The 22,046-nt window shown below is 37.6% G+C and overlaps 1 protein-coding gene across 1 annotated transcript in view; it reads right to left on the bottom strand.

Moving 5' to 3' along the window:
- PABPC1L (poly(A) binding protein cytoplasmic 1 like) overlaps positions 1-22,046 on the bottom strand; it is a 756,219-nt gene that overhangs the window by 605,283 nt on the left and 128,890 nt on the right. The window contains exons 2-4 of the mRNA XM_053716712.1: positions 17,057-17,250; positions 4,466-4,581; positions 4,239-4,378 (exon numbers count right to left, since the gene is read on the bottom strand). Coding sequence (XP_053572687.1) covers positions 4,239-4,378; positions 4,466-4,581; positions 17,057-17,250 — 450 coding nt within the window. The remainder of the gene's footprint in view (positions 1-4,238; positions 4,379-4,465; positions 4,582-17,056; positions 17,251-22,046) is intronic.

Below are 22,046 nucleotides of genomic sequence, written 5' to 3'. Positions count from 1 at the left end.
CAGACATCAAATCCCTCACCTCCACTTCAGAGCGTTGTGAGGGTACATCAGATAAACCTCCCAAAGCTTCTCACTGCTCATAATCTGTTCTTAAAACAGAGCTATCACGCTTTGTAGAAAAAACTGGCAGTTTGGATAGAAAAGCCGTAAGGGAATTATCCATGACTGTCGCTAGTTGCTGTAATGTAATAGGGGCCAATGCACTAGAGGTACTAGGCATCGCTTGCGCGGGCTTAACTGGTGGTGACACATGGAGAGAGGAAGGCGGACTATCCTCGTTACCTTCCGTCAAAGAATCATCTAGGGCTACATTTTTAAGTGACACAATATGATCTTTAAAGTGTATAGACACAGTGCACTTGGAACACAATTTTAGAGGGGGTTCCACCATGGCTTCTGAACACAGAGCAAGGCCTTTTCCTTAGTGTCAGGCATGTTTAACAGACTATGTATTATACACAAGCAGGCTTGAAAACACTTTATTCAAATAAAAATTACAATTTGAAAAAAAACGTTACTGTGCCTTTAAGAAATAAAAAGCGCACACAATTTTACAAAACCGTGAAAAATGAACCAATCTCTGAAATTTTCAGCCCAATTAACCCCTTAATGCCCAAACTGGAGGAGCCTAAAGCCAGCAACCGGTTTATAAACTACAGCACCTTGCCACAGCTTACTGCCGTGGCCCTACCTGCCCTTAGGGATTAGTTTTGTGGAAAACAAGCTTCTTTGAAGTCCTCAAACCGTCTCTGGACCCTCCATGTGAAGCAGCATGAACAGTCTGTTAATACTAACTGCGCAACTGAGGCGCAAAATTAGGCCCCCTCCACTCCGGAGTTGTGGGGCCTTCAAAATCACAATTAGGTGAAAAAACCATATGCCATGTGGAAAATAACCCCATAATAAACTCACAAAAGTGCTTAAAAAGTGTCTACAACAAGCATTTACTCCAATAAATAATCGATTGCCCTGTAACAGTGTCAACCAGTCTATTAAGCCCTGTTAAGTAAGCCTTCAATTCTATACTGAGTCTCAGAACATAGCTTACCTTCCCCACATGGGGATTCTTGTCAGTCTTCTAGCATTACCTAAATCTTGTCTAGAAAAAGATGACTGAACATACCTTACTGCAGTTAAGCCTGCAAACTGTTCCCCCCAACTGAAGTTGGGAACAGCAGTGGATTTTAGTTACAACATGCTAAAATCATTTTCCTCTCAGCAGAATTCTTCATCACATTTCTGCTATAGAGTAAATAGTACAAACCGGCACTATTTAAAAATAAACTCTTGATTGAAGATATAAAACTACAAATCTAACACCACATTCACTTTACCCTCCTGTAGAGAGGCCCTGCTGCCAGAGCTGGCAAAGAGAATGACTGGGGGGCGGAGCTAGGGGGGAGCTATATGGACAGCTCTGCTGTGTGCTCTCTTTGCCACTTCCTGTAGGGAATGAGAATATCCCACAAGTAAAGGATGAAGCCGTGGACTGGATACACCTTGCAAGAGAAAGCTCCTTTACCTCCACTAATAGTTGAAATAATAGAATCCAGCTCATACCCAAATCCTTGAAAGGAAAGAGAAAGTAATATAGATTTAGACACCATAGCATTCCAGGATTTAAGCCACAGAGCCCTCCAGGTAATAGCTAGATTTTCAGAATATCAAATACAATTTGCGCTCTGAAGCAAATATAAATAGATTAGAACTTTCAGGTTTAGTAGAAAACTGCAGTGCAAGACTGACTAAGTAGGTAGAAGCAGTAGCTACATCAGCAATAGATATAGCAAGCCTGAGTATATATCCAGTATGTAAAAATGCCCTTCTGAGAAACTATTCCAGTTTCCTATCTAAATAGGATTTAAAAGAAGTTGGGTCTTCTAAAGGAATAGTAGTACGTTTAGCTAGAGTGCAAATGGCCACATCCACTTTGGGAACAGTTTCCCATAACTAAATTAGCAGGAGGTAATGGATAGATTTTAAACCTTGTAGAAGGGCTAAGAGACACACCTGGTTTAGTCCATTCCTTAGGAAGCATATCAGAGACAGCATCAGGTAAAGCGAAAATCTCAGTGAGATTAACAACAGTTTTATATACTGAATTCAAACTATTACAAGGTCTATCAGAAAGTTTAGAATCTTCAACCCCTAAAGTAGCCAATACCTCCTTTAAAAAAAGAATGAATGTTCAGTTTTAAATAAAAAGGAGGAATTATCAGGTTCTACATCAGATGAGGGAGCCTCACTCTCAGAGGAAGCCTCATTGTTCAAAGATACTTCAGTATTCTTTGAATCAGAACACAACATACATTACTTGTAGAAGGTAAAACTTGAAATGACCTTTTTCGCTTATTTGAAGGTGGTAGAGAAGCAAATGCCTTAGTTATAGTTGATAAATTTTTCATTGCTGGAGGTACTCCATCTGCATCTACCTGTAAGGAACAGACAGTAGGTAAGTTAGTAAACATAGAAACATTAGATTGATTAGTATGCAATAACAAATCTAAACATGAGCCACATAAATGAGCTGAATGTACTTCAGTTGTTTTACAATTAGCACACTTAATATTGGTAGAAAGGTGTCCAGGAGACTCAGTTCCCATCGTAAATTTAGGGACAGATTGGTGCTGCTCCATTTTAGCAAAAACAAAGTCATGCAATAAGCACTATATATTAACCCCTTTAGCTAAGCTCTTTGAGGAAAAGAAAAACGATGCCCCCTTTATACAGTGTTGCATGGACATTAAAGCGCTAAGCATGTGCAGCCTAGGTAAGCAATAACTGTCAGGCAAAATAATTGTATCAGAAGCCAATACTCCAAATACATCCCTCTGACAAGCACTGTACGGAGGGGAACCAGGCTTCAATATGCTCTGAAAGTCCCTTTCACTAAAGAAATCTCGCACATCACCATCTCTAACAGAGGCAAAGTAAAAACTGAGGTATGTGAGGTGGGAGGGGTTTTATAGGCTTTTTGGGGTTTGGGAAACTTTGCCCCCTCCTGGTAGGAATGTATATCCCATATTTAAAGGATCATGGACTCTCCACCTATATGAATGAAAAAACAAATTAAGTGAGCTTGCATTGAGGGAGAAGTTGTGCCAAAAATTTACCAAAAGCCCTAAACTAATATTTAATACTGTCAGGCTATGTGCATTATAGGGCTAGATGTTAAAGGAATAACCAGTGGGCCATTAAAGGTGACATTTTACTATTTACCTACAGCACCTTCCTCTACCTTGTGTCACAAAGCTAAAGCACTCTGCAATTACTAGAAGGGCCCATTCAAAAAAGTGCACAGTTCCAAGGATATTCAAGAAGCCACACACTGCAGACCAGGGGATTGGCAGATAAATCTGCCTTTTAGCCGAGGGGCTTGTGGCATCTCCAACTGGGAGAAGATTTTGCATTGCTTGGCTGAGGTCCTGTCAACACCCATCTGTGAGGCACTTTGAATGGGTCTCAGATCGCTAAGAGAGCTCCTATAAAACAACGTTAAGACTTGAGCACTTCAAAGATTCACCTACTCCATGATGGTGGTAAAACCATCTTATCAAATAAAACAATGCCATCCTTACTCATAACCCATTTTGGGAGAACTGTCTCTGGGCCCTACTTTAGCATTTAATGTTATTTTGGAAACTTATACAGACAAAATATTTACATAAATGCCATTTATTTTTCTATTAATACATTTGTCTTACAAATTGTTGGTATTTAACTATTATAATCAGCCTGTTACAGGAAGGAGGAATTACTGAGGATATATAACTTTTATTAAGCTAAAATAGATGTGGCTACATTTGCCGTTCCTTTTCCTAACCTGTTTATAAAAGGAAACTTTCTATTTAGTTTGTTGCATATTCACTGTTAAAATACTTTTTAAATACCTATAACATGATTACTAATAGTCAGTGGAAAATCATTAGTTGGGAGACAAAATTTACTACTCCATTGAATGAACAGTACATTGAAAAGTGTAATTTCTAGCAAGTTTAGTTTGTTTGTAAATCATGTAGGTTTTTCCCCATAGTGAATATACACAACTGATTTATTAGGTATGTGCATCTTTTTGTTTTCAGCATTCTTTTGTGAAATGAATGCAAAAATATGCAGCATCCAACTATTTTCTGCGCCAGAATTATTAAAAAAAAATATATCTAGGTTTTGCACTTTTTCTCTAATAGCTAGATGCTGCAGACTGCGGCCATTTTCAGCATTCGTTATCGGCTACATACCAAAAGCAGAAAACATTTCTCTGAGCCTGTTGTCATTCATATCTTCCCCAAAATTTTTGATGTAAACATTAGTAAATTCCATCACCTTGGCTCCATATTCCAGTTCTCTTTCTCTTCGTGATTTAAAATGACCTACAAATCTGAAATAAATATTTTGCTATTAAAAACATGGCCATAGACATTTTTATATACATTTAAAAAAAAAAATTTATATCAAGCCAACTCACACTTTACGATCATTAAGCAACATTCCATTCATAGTTTGAATTGCCCTATTTGCTGCTTCTTGTGTCTCAAAGTGAACAAAACCGTACCCTCTAGATCCATGTTCATCACAAACCACCTGAAAGGTTGACAATAGGATATAGTTAAGTACACAAGTAAAACAAAATGTATGCTTACCTAATAAATTTATTTCTCTTGTGGTGTATCCAGTCCATGGATTCATCCATTACTTGTGGGATATTCTCCTTCCCAACAGGAAGCTGCAAGAGGATCACCCACAGCAGAGCTCTCTATATAGCTCCTCCCCTAACTGCCACCTCCCAGTCATTCGACCGAAGACAAGCAAGAGAAAGGAGAAACTATAGGGTGCAGTGGTGACTGTAGTTTAAAAATTAAAAAACACCTGCCTTAAAATGACAGGGGGGGGCGTGGACTGGATACACCACAAGAGAAATAAATTTATCAGGTAAGCATAAATTTTGTTTTTTCTTGTAAGGTGTAAACAGTCCACGGATTCATCCATTACTTGTGGGATACCAATACCAAAGCTATAGGACACTGTTGAAGGGAGGGACAAGGCAGGCGCTTAAACGGAAGGCACCACTGCCTGTAAGACCTTTCTCCTAAAAATAGCCTCTGAAGAAGCAAAAGTATCAAATTTGTAGAATTTAGAAAAAGTATGAAGCGAAGACCAAGTCGCCACCTCACAAATCTGATCAACAGAAGCCTCATTTTTAAAAGCCCATGTGGAAGCCATTGCTCTACAGGGAGTGCAGAATTATTAGGCAAATGAGTATTTTGACCACATCATCCTCTTTATGCATGTTGTCTTACTCCAAGCTGTATCTCGAAAGCCTACTACCAATTAAGCATATTAGGTGATGTGCATCTCTGTAATGAGAAGGGGTGTGGTCTAATGACAACACCCTATATCCGGTGTGCATAATTAGGCAACTTCCTTTCCTTTGGCAAAATGGGTCAAAAGAAGGACTTGACAGGCTCAGAAAAGTCAAAAATAGTGAGATATCTTGCAGAGGGATGCAGCACTCTTAAAATTGCAAAGCTTCTGAAGCGTGATCATCGAACAATCAAGCGTTTCATTCAAAATAGTCAACAGGGTCGCAAGAAGCGTGTGGAAAAACCAAGGCGCAAAATCACTGCCCATGAACTGAGAAAAGTCAAGTGTGCAGCTGCCAAGATGCCACTTGCCACCAGTTTGGCCATATTTCAGAGCTGCAACATCACTGGAGTGCCCAAAAGCACAAGGTGTGCAATACTCAGAGACATGGCCAAGGTAAGAAAGGCTGAAAGACGACCACCACTGAACAAGACACACAAGCTGAAACGCCAAGACTGGGCCAAGAAATATCTCAAGACTGATTTTTCTAAGGTTTTATGGACTGATGAAATGAGAGTGAGTCTTGATGGGCCAGATGGATGGGCCCGTGGCTGGATTGGTAAAGGGCAGAGAGCTCCAATCCGACTCAGACGCCAGCAAGGTGGAGGTGGAGTACTGGTTTGGGCTGGTATCATCAAAGATGAGCTTGTGGGGCCTTTTCGGGTTGAGGATGGAGTCAAGCTCAACTCCCAGTCCTACTGCCAGTTTCTGGAAGACACCTTCTTCAAGCAGTGGTACAGGAAGAAGTCTGCATCCTTCAAGAAAAACATGATTTTCATGCAGGACAATGCTCCATCACACGCGTCCAAGTACTCCACAGCGTGGCTGGCAAGAAAGGGTATAAAAGAAGAAAATCTAATGACATGGCCTCCTTGTTCACCTGATCTGAACCCCATTGAGAACCTGTGATCCATCATCAAATGTGAGATTTACAAGGAGGGAAAACAGTACACCTCTCTGAACAGTGTCTGGGAGGCTGTGGTTGCTGCTGCACGCAATGTTGATGGTGAACAGATCAAAACACTGACAGAATCCATGGATGGCAGGCTTTTGAGTGTCCTTGCAAAGAAAGGTGGCTATATTGGTCACTGATTTGTTTTTGTTTTTGAATGTCAGAAATGTATATTTGTGAATGTTGAGATGTTATATTGGTTTCACTGGTAAAAATAAATAATTGAAATGGGTATATATTTGTTTTTTGTTAAGTTGCCTAATAATTATGCACAGTAATAGTCACCTGCACACACAGATATCCCCCTAAAATAGCTATAACTAAAAACAAACTAAAAACTACTTCCAAAACTATTCAGCTTTGATATTAATGAGTTTTTTTGGGTTCATTGAGAACATGGTTGTTCAATAATAAAATTAATCTTCAAAAATACAACTTGCCTAATAATTCTGCACTCCCTGTACATCCAAAGAATGTAAAGATCTCTCCTTAGAATTCGTAGGATTAGAACACAAAGAAGGAACAACAATTTCTCTACTAATGTTGTTAGAATTCACAACCTTAGGTAAATATTTAAATGAAGTCCGCAACACTGCCTTATCCTGATGAAAAATCAGAAAAGGAGATTCACAAGAAAGAGCAGATAACTCAGAAACTCTTCTAGCAGAAGAGATGGCCAAAAGGAACAGAACTTTCCAAAAAAGTAATTTAATGTCCAGAGAATGCATAGGTTCAAACGGAGGGGCTTGTAAAGCCCTCAGAACCAAATTAAGACTCCAAGGAGGAGAGATTGATTTAATGACAGGTTTGATACGAACCAAAGCCTGTACAAAACAATGAATATCAGGAAGATTAACAATCTTTCTGTGAAAAAGAACAGAAAGAGCAGAGATTTGTCCTTTCAAGGAACTTGCAGACAAACCTTTATCCAAACCATCCTGAAGAAACTGTAAAATGCTAGGAATTCTAAAAGGATGCCAGGAGAATTTATGAGAGGAACACCAAGAAATGTAAGTCTTCCAGACTCGATAATAAATCCTCCTAGACACAGATTTACGAGCCTGTAACATAGTATTAATTACCGAGTCCAAGAAACCTCTATGACTAAGAATCAAGCGTTCAATTTCCATACCTTAAAATTTAATGATTTGAGATCCTGATGGAAAAAAGGGCCTTGAGATAGAAGGTCTGGTCTTAATGGAAGAGTCCAAGGTTGGCAACTGGCCATCCGAATAAGATCAGCATACCAAAACCTGTGAGGCCATGCTGGAGCCACCAGCAGTACAAACGAACGTTCCATTAGAATTTTGGAAATCACTTTTGGAAGAAGAACTAGAGGCGAAAAGATATAGGCAGGATGATAATTCCAAGGAAGCGACAACGCGTCCACTGCCTCCGCCTGAGGATCCCTGGATCTGGACAGATACCTGGGAAGTTTCTTGTTTAGATGAGAGGCCATCAGATCTATTTCTGGAAGTCCCCAGATTTGAACAATCTGTAGAAATACGTCTGGGTGAAGAGACCGTTCGCCCGGATGTAACGTCTGGCATCTGAGATAATCCGCTTCCCAATTGTCTACACCTGGGATGTGAACCGCAGAGATTAGACAGGAACTGGATTCCGCCCATACAAGTATCCGAGATACTTCTTTCATAGCCTGTGGACTGTGAGTCCCACCCTGATGATTGACATATGCCACGGTTGTGACATTGTCTGTCTGAAAACAAATAAACGATTCTCTCTTCAGAAGAGGCCAGAACTGAAGAGCTCTGAAAATCGCACAGAGTTCCAAAATGTTGATTGGTAATCTCGCCTCCTGAGATTCCCAAACCCCCTGCACTGCCAGAGATCCCCATACAGCTCCCCAACCTGACAGACTCGCATCTGTTGAGATCACAGTCCAGGTTGGACGAACAAAAGAAGCCCCTTGGACTAAACGATGGTGATCTATCCACCACGTCAGAGAAGATCAAACATTGGGATTTAAGGATATTAATTGTGATATCTTTGTATAATCCCTGCACCATTGGTTCAGCATACAAAGCTGAAGAGGTCGCATGTGAAAACGAGCAAAGGGGATCGCGTCCGATGCAGCAGTCATGAGACCTAGAATTTCCATGCATAAAGCTACCTAAGGGAATGATTGAGACTGAAGGTTTCGACAGGCTGAAACCAATTTCAGACGTCTCTTTTCTGTTAGAGACAAGGTCATGGACACTGAATCTATTTGAAAACCCAAAAAGGTTACCTTTGTCTGAGGAATCAACTCTTTGGTAAATTTATCCTCCAACCATGTCTTTGAAGAAACACCACAAGTTGATTCGTATGAGATTCTGCAGAATGTGAAGACTGAGCAAGTACCAAGATATCGTCCAAATAAGGAAATACCGCAATACCCTGGTTCTCTGATTACAGAGAGAAGGGCACCGAGAACCTTTGAAAAGATCCTTGGAGCTGTTGCTAGGCCAAACGGAAGGGCCACAAACTGGTAATGCTTGTCTAGAAAAGAGAATCTCAGAAACTGAAAGTGATCTGGATGAATCGGAATATGAAGATATGCATCCTGTAAATCTATTGTGGACATATAATGCCCTTGCTGAACAAAAGGCAGAATAGTCCTTATAGTTACCATTTTGAATGTTGGTATCCTTACATAACGATTCAATATCTTTAAATCCAGAACTGGTCTGAAGGAATTCTCCTTCTTTGGTACAACGAATAGATTTGAGTAAAACCCCAGACCCTGTTCCAGAACTGGAACTGGCACAATTACTCCAGCCAACTCGAGATCTGAAACACATTTCAGAAATGCCTGAGCCTTCACTACATTTATTGGAATGCGAGAGAGAAAAAATCTCTTCGCAGGCGGTCTTACCTTGAAACCTATTCTGTACCCTTGTGAAACAATGCTCTGAATCCAAAGACTGTGAATCGAATTGATCCAAATGTCTTTGAAAAAACGTAACCTGCCACATACCAGCTGTGCTGGAATGAGGGCCGCACCTTCATGTGGACTTGGGAGCTGGTTTTGACTTTCTAAAAGGCTTGGATTTATTCAAGATTGGAGAAGGTTTCCAAACAGAAACCGTTCCTTTAGGGGAAGGGTCAGGCTTCTGTTCCTTATTCTGACGAAAGGAACGAAAACGATTAGCAGCCCTATATTTACCTTTAGATTTTTTTGTCCTGAGGCAAAAAAGTTCCTTTCCCCCCGGTAACAGTTGAAATAATAGAATCCAACTGGGAACCAAATAATTACCTTGGAAAGAAAGAGAAAGCAAAGTTGACTTAGAAGACATATCTGCATTCCAAGTTTTAAGCCATAAAGCTCTTCTAGCTAAAATAGCTAAAGACATATACCTGACATCAACTCTAATGATATCAAAGATGGCATCACAAATAAAGTTATTAGAATGTTGAAGAAGTTTGAGCATTATGGTCTGATACTTGTTGTGCTAAAGCCTCCAACCAAAAAGTGGAAGCGGCAGCAACATCAGCCAAAGAAATAGCAGGCCTAAGAAGATTTCCTGAACATAAATAAGCTTTCCTTAGAAAGGATTCAATCTTCCTATCTAAAGGATCCTTAAAGGAAGTACTATCTGCTGTAGGAATAGTAGTACGTTTAGCAAGAGTAGAGATAGCCCCATCAACTTTAGGGATTTTGTCCCAAAACTCTAATCTATCAGATGGCACAGGATACAATTTCTTAAACCTTTGAGAAGGAGTAAATGAAGTACCCAGATTATTCCATTCCCTAGAAATTACTTCAGAAATAGCATCAGGAACAGGAAAAACTTCTGGAATAACTATAGGAGGTTTAAAAACCGAATTTAAACACTTAGTAGATTTAGTATCCAGAGGACTAGAATCCTCCATCTCTAATGCAATTAAAACTTCTTTAAGTAAAGAGCGAATAAATTCCATTTTAAATAAATATGAAGATTTATCAGTGTCAATATCTGAGACAGAATCCTCTGAACCAGAAATATCCTCATCAGAAACAGACAAATCAGAATGATGACGGTCATTTAAAAATTCATCTGAAAAATGAGAAGTTTTAAAAGACCTTTTACGTTTACTGGAAGGAGGAATAACAGACATAGCCTTCCTAATAGATTTAGAAACAAATTCTTTTATATTAACAGGAACATCCTGAGTATTAGATGTTGAAGGAACAGCAACAGGTAATGGTATATTACTAATTGAAATACTATCTGCATTAGCAAGCTTATCATGACATTCATCACAAACTACAGCCGGAGGAACAGTTACCACAAGTTTACAACAAATGCACTTAACTTTGGTAGAACCAGCATCAGGCAGCGTCTTTCCAGAAGTAGATTCTGATCCAGGGTCAATGTGAGACATCTTGCAATATGTAAAAGAAAAAACAACATGTAAAGCAAAATTTATCAAATTCCTTAAATGACAGTTTCAGGAATGGGAAAAAAATGCCAATGAACAAGCCTCTAGCAACCAGAAGCAATGAAGAATGAGACTGAAATAATGTGAGAAAAAGGTGGAGACAAGAATGACGCCCACATTTTTAGCGCCAAAAAAGACGCCCACATTATTGGCGCCTTAAAATTTTTGGCGCCAAGAATGACTCCACATCCAGTGACGCCGACATTTTTGGCACAAAACGTCAAAAAAATGACGCAAACATGAACAACTTCCGGCGTCAAGTTTGACGCCGGAAATGACAAACAGAATTTTTTGCGCCAAAAAAGTCCGCGCCAAGAATGACGCAATAAATTGAAGCATTTTCAGCCCCCGCGAGCCTAACAGCCCACAGGGAAAAAAGTCAATTGAAACAATTTTTAAGGTAAGAAAAAAATGATTATTCATATGCATTATCCCAAATAATGAAACTGACTGTCTGAATTAAGGAATATTGATCATCCTGAATCATGGCAAATATAAGTTTAAAGACATATATTTAGAACTTCATAAATAAAGTGCCCAACCATAGCTTAGAGTGTCACAAAAAATAAGACTTACTTACCCCAGGACACTCATCTACATATAGTAGATAGCCAAACCAGTACTGAAACGAGAATCAGTAGAGGTAATGGTACATAAGCGTATATCGTCGATCTGAAAAGGGAGGTAAGAGATGAATCTCTACGACCGATAACAGAGAACCTATGAAATAGATCCCGTAGAAGGAGACCATTGAATTCAAATAGGCAATACTCTCTTCACATCCCTCTGACATTCACTGCACACAGAGGAAAACCGGGCTCCAGCCTGCTGCAAAGCGCATATCAACGTAGAATCTAGCACAAATTTACTTCACCACCTCCACGGGAGGCAAACTTTGTAAAACTGAATTGTGGGTGTGGTGAGGGGTGTATTTATAGGCATTTTGAGGTTTGGGAAACTTTGCCCCTCCTGGTAGGAATGTATATCCCATACGTCACTAGCTCATGGACTCTTGCTAATTACATGAAAGAAATGGGGATTTTATTTAATTGTATGTATTTTAAGCTTATTTTATTTGTAGCTATACATTATTTCTCCCTTCAGTTTCATTAGGCTTAATGGTTTCTCTCTTTTAGAACAATAGATTAGATTTTAATTCACAAATAGATCTAAGTCTCTACGCATGTTTAGCCCTTGTGGATTACACGTTTTTAGTGTGAAAATCCAAAAGACTTCACGTTTGTTGAGTTTGTCTTCTCTGTCTCCTCCACGTTTCCATAGAGGAACGTGATCAATACCTTGGATCTTTAGTAGAGACACATCTGAATTATGTTGACTTTTAAAATGCCTAGACACTGGAGTGTCTATCGTCATCCTCAATCGATCTTAGGTGCTGTAGGAACCTATCTTTGATACTTCGCTTGGTTTTACCTACATATTGGATTTTTCAAAGGTCACATGTCAATAGATATACTACATGCGTAGTTGAACAATTTATGTAGTATTTAATTTTGTATTCTTGCTGTGTTACAGATGAAGAAAAACTGTCACCCTCAATTACATGATTACAGGTTTTGCATATGTTTCTTCTGCACCTAAAGAATCCCTTTCTCTCTTTTAGCCAACATTTATTTTGTTTTGTTGGAAGATTAAATGGAGAGAGGTAATTAGAAAGTGTTTTTCCTCTTTTAGATATTACATCAACACCTTCACTCATTATTGTTTTTAATACTGGATCTGAGTATAATATAGGGATAGTGTCTAATGATTTTACTGATGTTTTTAAAATCAGTGCTGTAGGTGGTGATAAACCTAGGTTTCTCAATATCCCTCAATTTCATATCTTTCTTTTTATATTTGAGTAAATCCTCCCTTGTTCTTTGTTGTACACTTTCTTTGGCTTTATTGAGGGCATCCTCACTGTATCCTCTCTGTTTTAATCTTTCTTCAATAATTGTACACTGTTTAGTGTAATCTTCCTCAGAGCAGTTTCTTTTGGCCCTGATAAATTCGCACTTTGGTATTCCTTTTAGGACGTGTCTTGGATGACATGATTTGTATAGAAGTGTGGTATTTCCTGCTGTTGGCTTTCTATAAAGTATAGATATTATCTTTTCATGTTCTATATCTGCTTTTAACGTAAGATCTAAAAAGTCTATTGACTCTGTACTCTGTTCTCCTGTAAATTTCAACCCACATCTGTTATTATTGAGGTAAATACAGAATTCTTTCACTTGTTCTGTGTCTCCTTCATAAATAAAAAGTAAATCGTCTATATATCTGAAAAAAATGTATGACCCTCTCTCTGTGGGGATTTCTCTCTCCAAAGACGTGGAACAGCTCCCACCAACCCATAAATAGGTTGGCGTAAGATGGGGCAAACTTGGCCCCCATGGCTGTTCCACGTCTTTGGAGAAAGAAATCTGACCCAAACATAAAAAAATTATGTGACAAGAGATATTCAATTGCATTGAGTATAAATGCTTTTTGTTGCTGATTCATAATCAGTGTATTGATTAAAAAAAAACTCTATGGCTGTTATGCCTAAATTATGATCTATGCACGTATATAAAGACGAAACATCCAATACTAGAAACCTGTATTTCTCTTTCCACTTGATGTTCTGTAATTTGTTAAGAAGTGATGTGCTATCTTGTATGTAGCTAAGTAAGTTTTTAACCAGTGGTTGAAGAAAAGTATCCACCAGGTCTGATAACGGTTCATTTAATGAATTGATGACTGCAATTATGGGACGTCCTGGTGGACAAACTAGATCTTTATGTAGTTTAGGGAAATAATGAAATATTGGAATTACTGAATTGGATGGGGTTAAGACTTCTTCCAATGTAGGGGTTATGATATTATTTAGTTTGGCTATATTAGTTATTTTTGATAACTCTTTCCTAAACTCTCTCGTGGGATTTCCATCTAATTTAATATATACTTCCTGATCAGACAACTGTCTCTCTGCTTCTTTGATATAGTCTGCAGTGTTTTAAATGACCACATTTCCTCCTTTATCTGAAGGACCGATCATTATGTTTTTATTTTCCTGAAGAGTCAATAAAGCTGCCTTTTACCTAACAAATAAAGAAAAGGCAGCTTTATTGACCCTTCAGGAAAATAAAAACATAATGATCCGTCCTTCAGATAAAGGAGGAAATGTGGTCATTTTAAACACTGCAGACTATATCAAAGAAGCAAAGAGACATTTGTCTGATCAGGAAGTATATATTAAATTAGATGGAAATCCCACGAGAGAGTTTAGGAAAGAGTCATCAAAAAATAACTAAGATAATCAAACTAAATATCATAACCCCTACATTGGAAGAAGTCTTAACCCCATCCAATACAGTAATTCCAATATTTCATTATTTCCCTAAACTACATAAAGATCTAGTTTGTCCACCAGGACGTCCCATAATTGCAGGCATCAATTCATTAAATGAACCATTATCAGACCGGGTGGATACTTTTCTTCAACCACTGGTTAAAAACTTACTTAGCTACATACAAGATAGCACATCACTTAACAAATTACAGAACATCAGGTGGAAAGAGAAATACAGGTTTCTAGTATTGGATGTATCGTCTTTATATACGTTCATAGATCATAATTTAGGCATAACAGCCATAGAGTTTTTTTTTAATCAATATACTGATTATGAATCAGCAACAAAAGCATTTATACTCAATGCAATTGAATATCTCTTGTCACATAATTTTTTTTATGTTTGGGTCAGATTTCTTTCTCCAAAGACGTGGAACAGCCATGGGGGCCAAGTTTGCCCCATCTTATGCCAACCTATTTATGGGTTGGTGGGAGCTGTTCCACGTCTTTGGAGAGAGAAATCCCCACAGAGAGAGGGTCATACATTTTTTCAGATATATAGACTATTTACTTTTTATTTATGAAGGAGACACAGAACAAGTGAAAGAATTCTGTATTTACCTCAATAATAACAGATGTGGGTTAAAATTTACAGGAGAACAGAGTACAGAGTCAATAGACTTTTTAGATCTTACGTTAAAAGCAGATATAGAACATGAAAAGATAATATCTATACTTTATAGAAAGCCAACAGCAGGAAATACCACACTTCTATACAAATCATGTCATCCAAGACGCGTCCTAAAAGGAATACCAAAGGGCGAATTTATCAGGGCCAAAAGAAACTGCTCTAATGAGGAAGATTACACTAAACAGTGTACAATTATTGAAGAAAGATTAAAACAGAGAGGATACAGTGAGGATGGCCTCAATAAAGCCAAAGAAAGTGTACAACAAAGAACAAGGGAGGATTTACTCAAATATAAAAAGAAAGATATGAAATTGAGGGATATTGAGAAACCTAGGTTTATCACCACCTACAGCACTGATTTTAAAAACATCAGTAAAATCATTAAAGACACTATCCCTATATTATACTCAGATCCAGTATTAAAAACAATAATGAGTGAAGGTGTTGATGTAATATCTAAAAGAGGAAAAACACTTTCTAATTACCTCTCTCCATCTAATCTTCCAACAAAACAAAATAAATGTTGGCTAAAAGAGAGAAAGGGATTCTTTAGGTGCAGAAGAAACATATGCAAAACCTGTAATCATGTAATTGAGGGTGACAGTTTTTCTTTATCTGTAACACAGCAAGAATCCAAAATTAAATATTACATAAATTGTTCAACTACGCATGTAGTATATCTATTGACATGTGACCTTTGCAAAATCCAATATGTAGGTAAAACCAAGCGAAGTATCAAAGATAGGTTCCTACAGCACCTAAGATCGATTGAGGATGACGATACAGACACTCCAGTGTCTAGGCATTTTAAAAGTCAACGTAATTCAGATGTGTCTCTACTAAAGATCCAAGGTATTGATCACGTTCCTCTATGGAAACGTGGAGGAGACAGAGAAGACAAACTCAACAAACGTGAAGTCTTTTGGATTTTCACACTAAAAACGTGTAATCCACAAGGGCTAAACATGCGTAGAGACTTAGATCTATTTGTGAATTAAAATCTAATCTATTGTTCTAAAAGAGAGAAACCATTAAGCCTAATGAAACTGAAGGGAGAAATAATGTATAGCTACAAATAAAATAAGCTTAAAATACATACAATTACATAAAATCCCCTTTTTTTTCACTGTTATAGAAATAAAATATATCAAACCTTGTATGCTACAATAGAATCATTTTATGATATCAAGAGTTTCAGCTAAACATAATAACTTGAGTATCTCTATATTTAATTTTGAATATGTAATAAGTAAAATATATTCAAGGAACTAAGCAGAATAAAAGAAAAAATTGAAAGACATGCATATGAAATTTATTAAATGGGATAATAAAGACAGCTATAAACAGTTTAGTTAATGTTTAGTATTAAGTTCACAAACATTATTACTAATTATGCAAAAAGAAATTTTCCAAGATGTCTTTCAACAAAGGAAAGGTAGTGATCAGTGAAAACAAACACAATGTCTTTTATATTTACAAGTGTCTCTTTAAGATAAGTGCTATAAAGCAAGAGCGATCAGGATTGCTTTCAAGCAGTGATCAAGTGCGCAACCGCACGAAACATGTCTGGTTGTGGTCTCGATCGCTGACATTGTGTTTTTACTTTCAGTGCTTTATTACAGCTGTGTGTAGGCTGTCACGATTTTACTTTTGTAATTTATAATAAAGGAAGTTTTACTGTATCCTGGAGATCTTTTGCGCTTTATGTGGTGATCATTCTAGTGGAACATATATATACATACATATATACATATATACACACACACATATACACACACACACATATACACACACACACATACACACACACACATATACACACACACACACATATACACACACACACACATATACATACACATATACATACACATATACATACACATATACATATACATACACATACACACACACACACACATACACATATACATATACATATACATACACATATATACATACGTATATATATACACACACAATGTTCAAAAAGCCATGAAAATAAGATGGGAAGAAATTTACCAGGAAAGCTAGTCTTCATTTTTATAGCATAAATCAGAATCAATAAACATTAAAACTATTGTATGAATGAAAGCCTTTAATTCCTGTATCCACATTGATTACACCATGGACCAGACCAAATACATTAGTCGTAATTTCTTATTAATTTTGAAGTAGGATGAGTACGAAAGACGACAATTCAAGTTTATTCATTTAAACCAATAAAATGTCTACAAGTAAAATGTCCAATAGTCATTTCCTTTAACAGAACTTATTTGCAGTTAACTTTTTATCTTACCTTACAAGATAAAATGTTCCCAAACGCAGAGAAAGTGTCATACAAAGCTTTGTTGTCAATGGACTCATCCAAATTTTTGATAAATACATTTCCTACACCAGATTTCCGTAGACCTGGATCTCTCTGAGACCACATAATGCGTATTGGTCTTCCTTTAATTACTTCAAAATTCATTGTGTCCAGTGCCCTTTCAGCTAAATAAGATTAAAGAAAACCTTAAATGCACACAGTAAAAAAGGTGTTATAAATGATGATTTTCATATACACAATTTTAACACCAAAAAAAAAAAAGTTTCAGGCTATGCATGAGAATAACTAAGGTTCTACAGCAGCAGGTTTTGGGTTTTTTGCTCTCATCGCCTGGGGGTAAATAATGGATGTTTGTGTCAAATAAAAACTGCTTGTGATGAATGCTCAATTAATCTACCAACAGAACTATAAAGTGTTCTCAACAATCTCATATTGAACATACAGAATTAGTTCATCAAAAGTTTAAAATTTATTTTTATTCTCATTTAAAACATACCTGGAACAAACTGGATTTTTAAACTGAGTTAAAGCAGTTTCTAAAAACAACATTTATGCTTACCTGAAATTATTTTCTTTCCTGGCATGGAGTCTCCACGATTCCATTCAATTACTAGTGGGAATTCAACTCCTGGCCACCAGGAGGCAGCAAACACCACCCCAGCAAAGCTTTAATTATCCCTCCCACTTCCCATAATCCCCAGTCATTCACCCGAGGGAATACGGAAAGAAGAGGAACACCAGGGGTATAGAGATGCCTTAAGTTTAGAAAACAAAAATAAGCAGTCTTGAAAACAGACAAGGGCAGGTCGTGGACTCTCGATGCCCGGAAAGAAAAGAATTTCAGGTAAGCATAAATTTAGTTTTCTTTCCAATGGCATGGAGAGTCCACGATTCCATTCAATTACTAGTGAGAACCAATATCCAAGCAAGAGTACACAGAATGAAAAGGAAAAAAAAAAAAAAAAAGACAGGAGGACCTAAACGGAGGGCACCACTGCTTGTAGCACCTATCTCCCAAAAGAAGCCTCAGCAGATGCAGAAACATCAAATTTGACAATTTTTGAAAAGGTATGTAACGAGGACCGAGTGGCCGCCTTGCAAATTTGCTCCACAAAAGCCTTTAAGGCCCAGAAAGAGGCAACAGCATGAATTGAATGAACCTTAATCCTCTCAGGAGTCTGTGTTGTCCAGCTGTCTCATAAGTCAACTGAATGACACTCCTCAACCAAAAGGAAAGAGAAGTTGACTTGCGCATTCAACCCTTACGATTGACAGCAAAACGCACAAAAGGGGCAGAAGACTAAAATCCTTATAAGTTTGGAGATAGAATTTTAGAGCACAAACCACATTCAGGTTGTGTAACAGACGTCCTTTTCTGAAAAGGATTAGGACAAAAGGAAGTAACGATAATATCCTGATATAACTATCCAAAACCACCCTAGGAATAAATCCCAATTTTGGAACTTAAAACCGCATTATTCGCATGATATAGGATAAGGGGAAACACATTGCAGAGCCAAAAATCAGATACTCTAAGAGGAGAAGTAAACAAAAACCATCCAGGCCACAGAGAATATTAACAGAATGCATAGGCTCAAACAGAGACTGCTGCAAAACCTGAATAAACACAGGCCCGATCTGACTAAAGCCAGAACAAAAAACTAAACATCCAAAAAGTCTTCAAAAAATTATGCAATAAAGCAGATAGGGCAGAGATCTGACTCATCAGGAAATCACCAACAAAAACCTTTCTCCAGACCTACCTGGGGGGGGGGGGGGGAGAGAAAAAAAAACCAACACCCCTTGCTCCCAGATTCACCTCACAATAAGTAGGTGCGGCAAACCCTATGATGAGAGTTATAGGACTCCTAGCCAGAATCCAGGGTTAATGAGCCCTACTAAAAAAAAAACCTCATCTAGACAAGGCTAGACTATCAATCTCCAAGCAGACAGCCTCAGGAAATCTAGGTTAGGATGAAGAAACGGACCATGAAGTTAAAGTTCCTTCCTCAACAGTAATCCCCACAGGGGAAAAGACGACCTTGTTATCAAATCCAAAAACCAAGTTCTGTGAGGCTAAGCAAGAGCAAAAGAACACAAAGGCCTGCTCCTGATTGATGCGACAGACAGAAATCCCAAGGTACCACCAAAGAGGCTACTAGCCCCATTTGAGGTTCCAGGAACTGGAACCGAAACGAGAAACCAAGAATCAATCTCCGGAACACCCCTACGTTTGGGATGTTATGAAAATAAAAAAAAAATCCAACAAAATAAATGTCCTACCGGGAATACATTTCCAAAAAAAAAAGAGCTAAACAGAGAAAAGCAGCCCCCTGAAGGATGCACAAGAATTCCTTCATAGGTTGAGAACTCATAGAATCTCCCTGATGGAAGATATAAGTCACAGCTTAAAGCTATCAATATGAAATCAGAAAAACAGAACTCCGTAGAGGCCAAAATACTAGCACAGAGATTCAACTCCCAATATGATTGGAAAAACAATCTTTCAGAAAACAAAATCCCTGTGAAGAGACTCCAAACCGTCTCCCAGCCTGCAAGGCTGGCATCCGTAGGCATCAACTGCCAAGGAGGTCTCAGAAAAGCACTTTCCTTGAGACAACGATCCTGACAGAGCTCCCCCAAGAAAAACTCCAGTGGCTGTCAGATAATCCACTTGAGATAAGTGCAAATGATCACCATTACCTTAACCGAGCAGACATAGCTGTAGGACAAAAGTCTAGGCCCAGAACTGCCAGGGGGAGATACTCTTCCCTAAAGGGAGTCTATCCTATTACCGGGATAGAAAAGAGACTAGGACACATCTGTCCTATGAAGGACCAGACTAGAAATTCCATCTAAAATTTAGTTGCAATCTCAGTGGAAATTCTATTCTCTATAAAAGAGATAGAATACTGCACACACAGACATTAAATATACAAGATCTACTCATAAGAACCTTAAAGAAAAGGAGTATCTGTTAAAAAAAAAAAAAAAAAAAAAAGGAAAAACTCATTTAACTCATTTTCAGGGGAAAACACGCACCCAGCCCCTCACTAAATTGTGCAGACAAGCTTTACATATGTGGGGAAATTGCAGAGGCCAACTTGCCAAGCTCTGCCTGAGATTGAACCAGGGACTCTAGGTTCAGAGTCCAGTTGCTCTGTCTGTGCATTTGGAGAAAGTATCCGGACCTCCGGTGTCTCTGGCCGGTTGCCTTCCCAGTCCCACTCTATGAGACACCTACTGACCATGATTAAAACTCTCCTGACATTTAAGTATCTACGGAGAATATCTAATATTGTCCACATACACAAGAAGAATATTAAAAAAAAAGACAAGATCGATAAATATCCTCATGAGGGAAAAGAAATAGTACTCAAATATATAATATATAAATTGGAAAATAACAAATGCATCCTAAAATTTACTAGGATAACAATAAATCAAAAAGAAAAAATGCTATCAGCTCTGAGAATCTCTTCACTATTAAATATATAGAATATTTGCATTCTATATATCAAAATATATATCCTCCAGAAGACAGTTGAAACTTTAAAAAAGGTTAATCAGCAACAGAAAGATAATTGTATGATCAGATACAATTAAGAACTCAAAAGCCAATCAAGGTCTCAACCAAATATTCCTTAAAAGACGGAGTTACAGCCTTAATTGCAAAACTTTTTTGAATTTTCAATTCCTTACTAAAATGTATAGCAATCCTGTCCCTTTTGCTGTTATATTCTTTAATTATTTCCTCTAATGAAGATTGTAAAATATGATAAATGATAAAGCTTTTTTGATCTTGGGACAGTCTACTATGGGATGTTTTTGACCTATACTTGGTAAAAATGTTATCATCTGAAGTAATGCTTTACCTGCAAAAAATAAAACTTATTTTATTGGAACATTATGTATCCTTTGAAAAGCTTTAAAATTATATGGTTTTGTAAAAGGGTCCAACATCTGGTTAAAAGAAATATTTTGTTTTGCTTTTCCAGAGCTGGAATACCTTAACATTGTAATCCCGGTAAAAACCTAGGATTACCCAAAAAGGGAAGCGGTTTTGAAACCATAAAGCTACCTCTCATGGATTTCATCATAGTTCTCCAAACTAAGAGTATATCCTTTAGCAAGGGATAAGAGTAAATTCTAATTCCTAATTCTTTATTTGATGCATGCAAAATAAAAACAATAGAAAAAGGGGCACAAAATGTTTCATCCATGCTACATTTAGTAAAATTACTGGTTGAGCTATCCAATCTATCAGGAATCTTAAAGTTGAGTACATTTGGATATATTGGGAAGTGCCAGTCCTCCCTTGGCAAAAAGAAGATATACAGGGAGTGCAGAATTATTAGGCAAGTTGTATTTTTGAGGATTAATTTTATTATTGAACAACCATGTTCTCAATGAACCCAAAAAACTCATTAATATCAAAGCTGAATATTTTTGGAAGTAGTTTTTAGTTTGTTTTTAGATTTAGCTATTTTAGGGGGATATCTGTGTGTGCAGGTGACTATTACTGTGCATAATTAGGCAACTTAACAAAAAACAAATATATACCAATTTCAATTATTTATTTTTACCAGTGAAACCAATATAACATCTCAACATTCACAAATATACATTTCTGACATTCAAAAACAAAACAAAAACAAATCAGTGACCAATATAGCCACCTTTCTTTGCAAGGACACTCAAAAGCCTGCCATCCATGGATTCTGTCAGTGTTTTGATCTGTTCACCATCAACATTGCGTGCAGCAGCAACCACAGCCTCCCAGACACTGTTCAGAGAGGTGTACTGTTTTCCCTCCTTGTAAATCTCACATTTGATGATGGACCACAGGTTCTCAATGGGGTTCAGATCAGGTGAACAAGGAGGCCATGTCATTAGATTTTCTTCTTTTATACCCTTTCTTGCCAGCCACGCTGTGGAGTACTTGGACGCGTGTGATGGA

The sequence above is a fragment of the Bombina bombina genome, chromosome 1, assembly GCF_027579735.1.
Source record: "Bombina bombina isolate aBomBom1 chromosome 1, aBomBom1.pri, whole genome shotgun sequence".
NCBI lineage: Eukaryota > Metazoa > Chordata > Amphibia > Anura > Bombinatoridae > Bombina > Bombina bombina.
The sequence above is the reverse complement of the archived record's forward strand: the minus strand, read 5'-3'. Positions and strand labels throughout refer to the sequence as shown.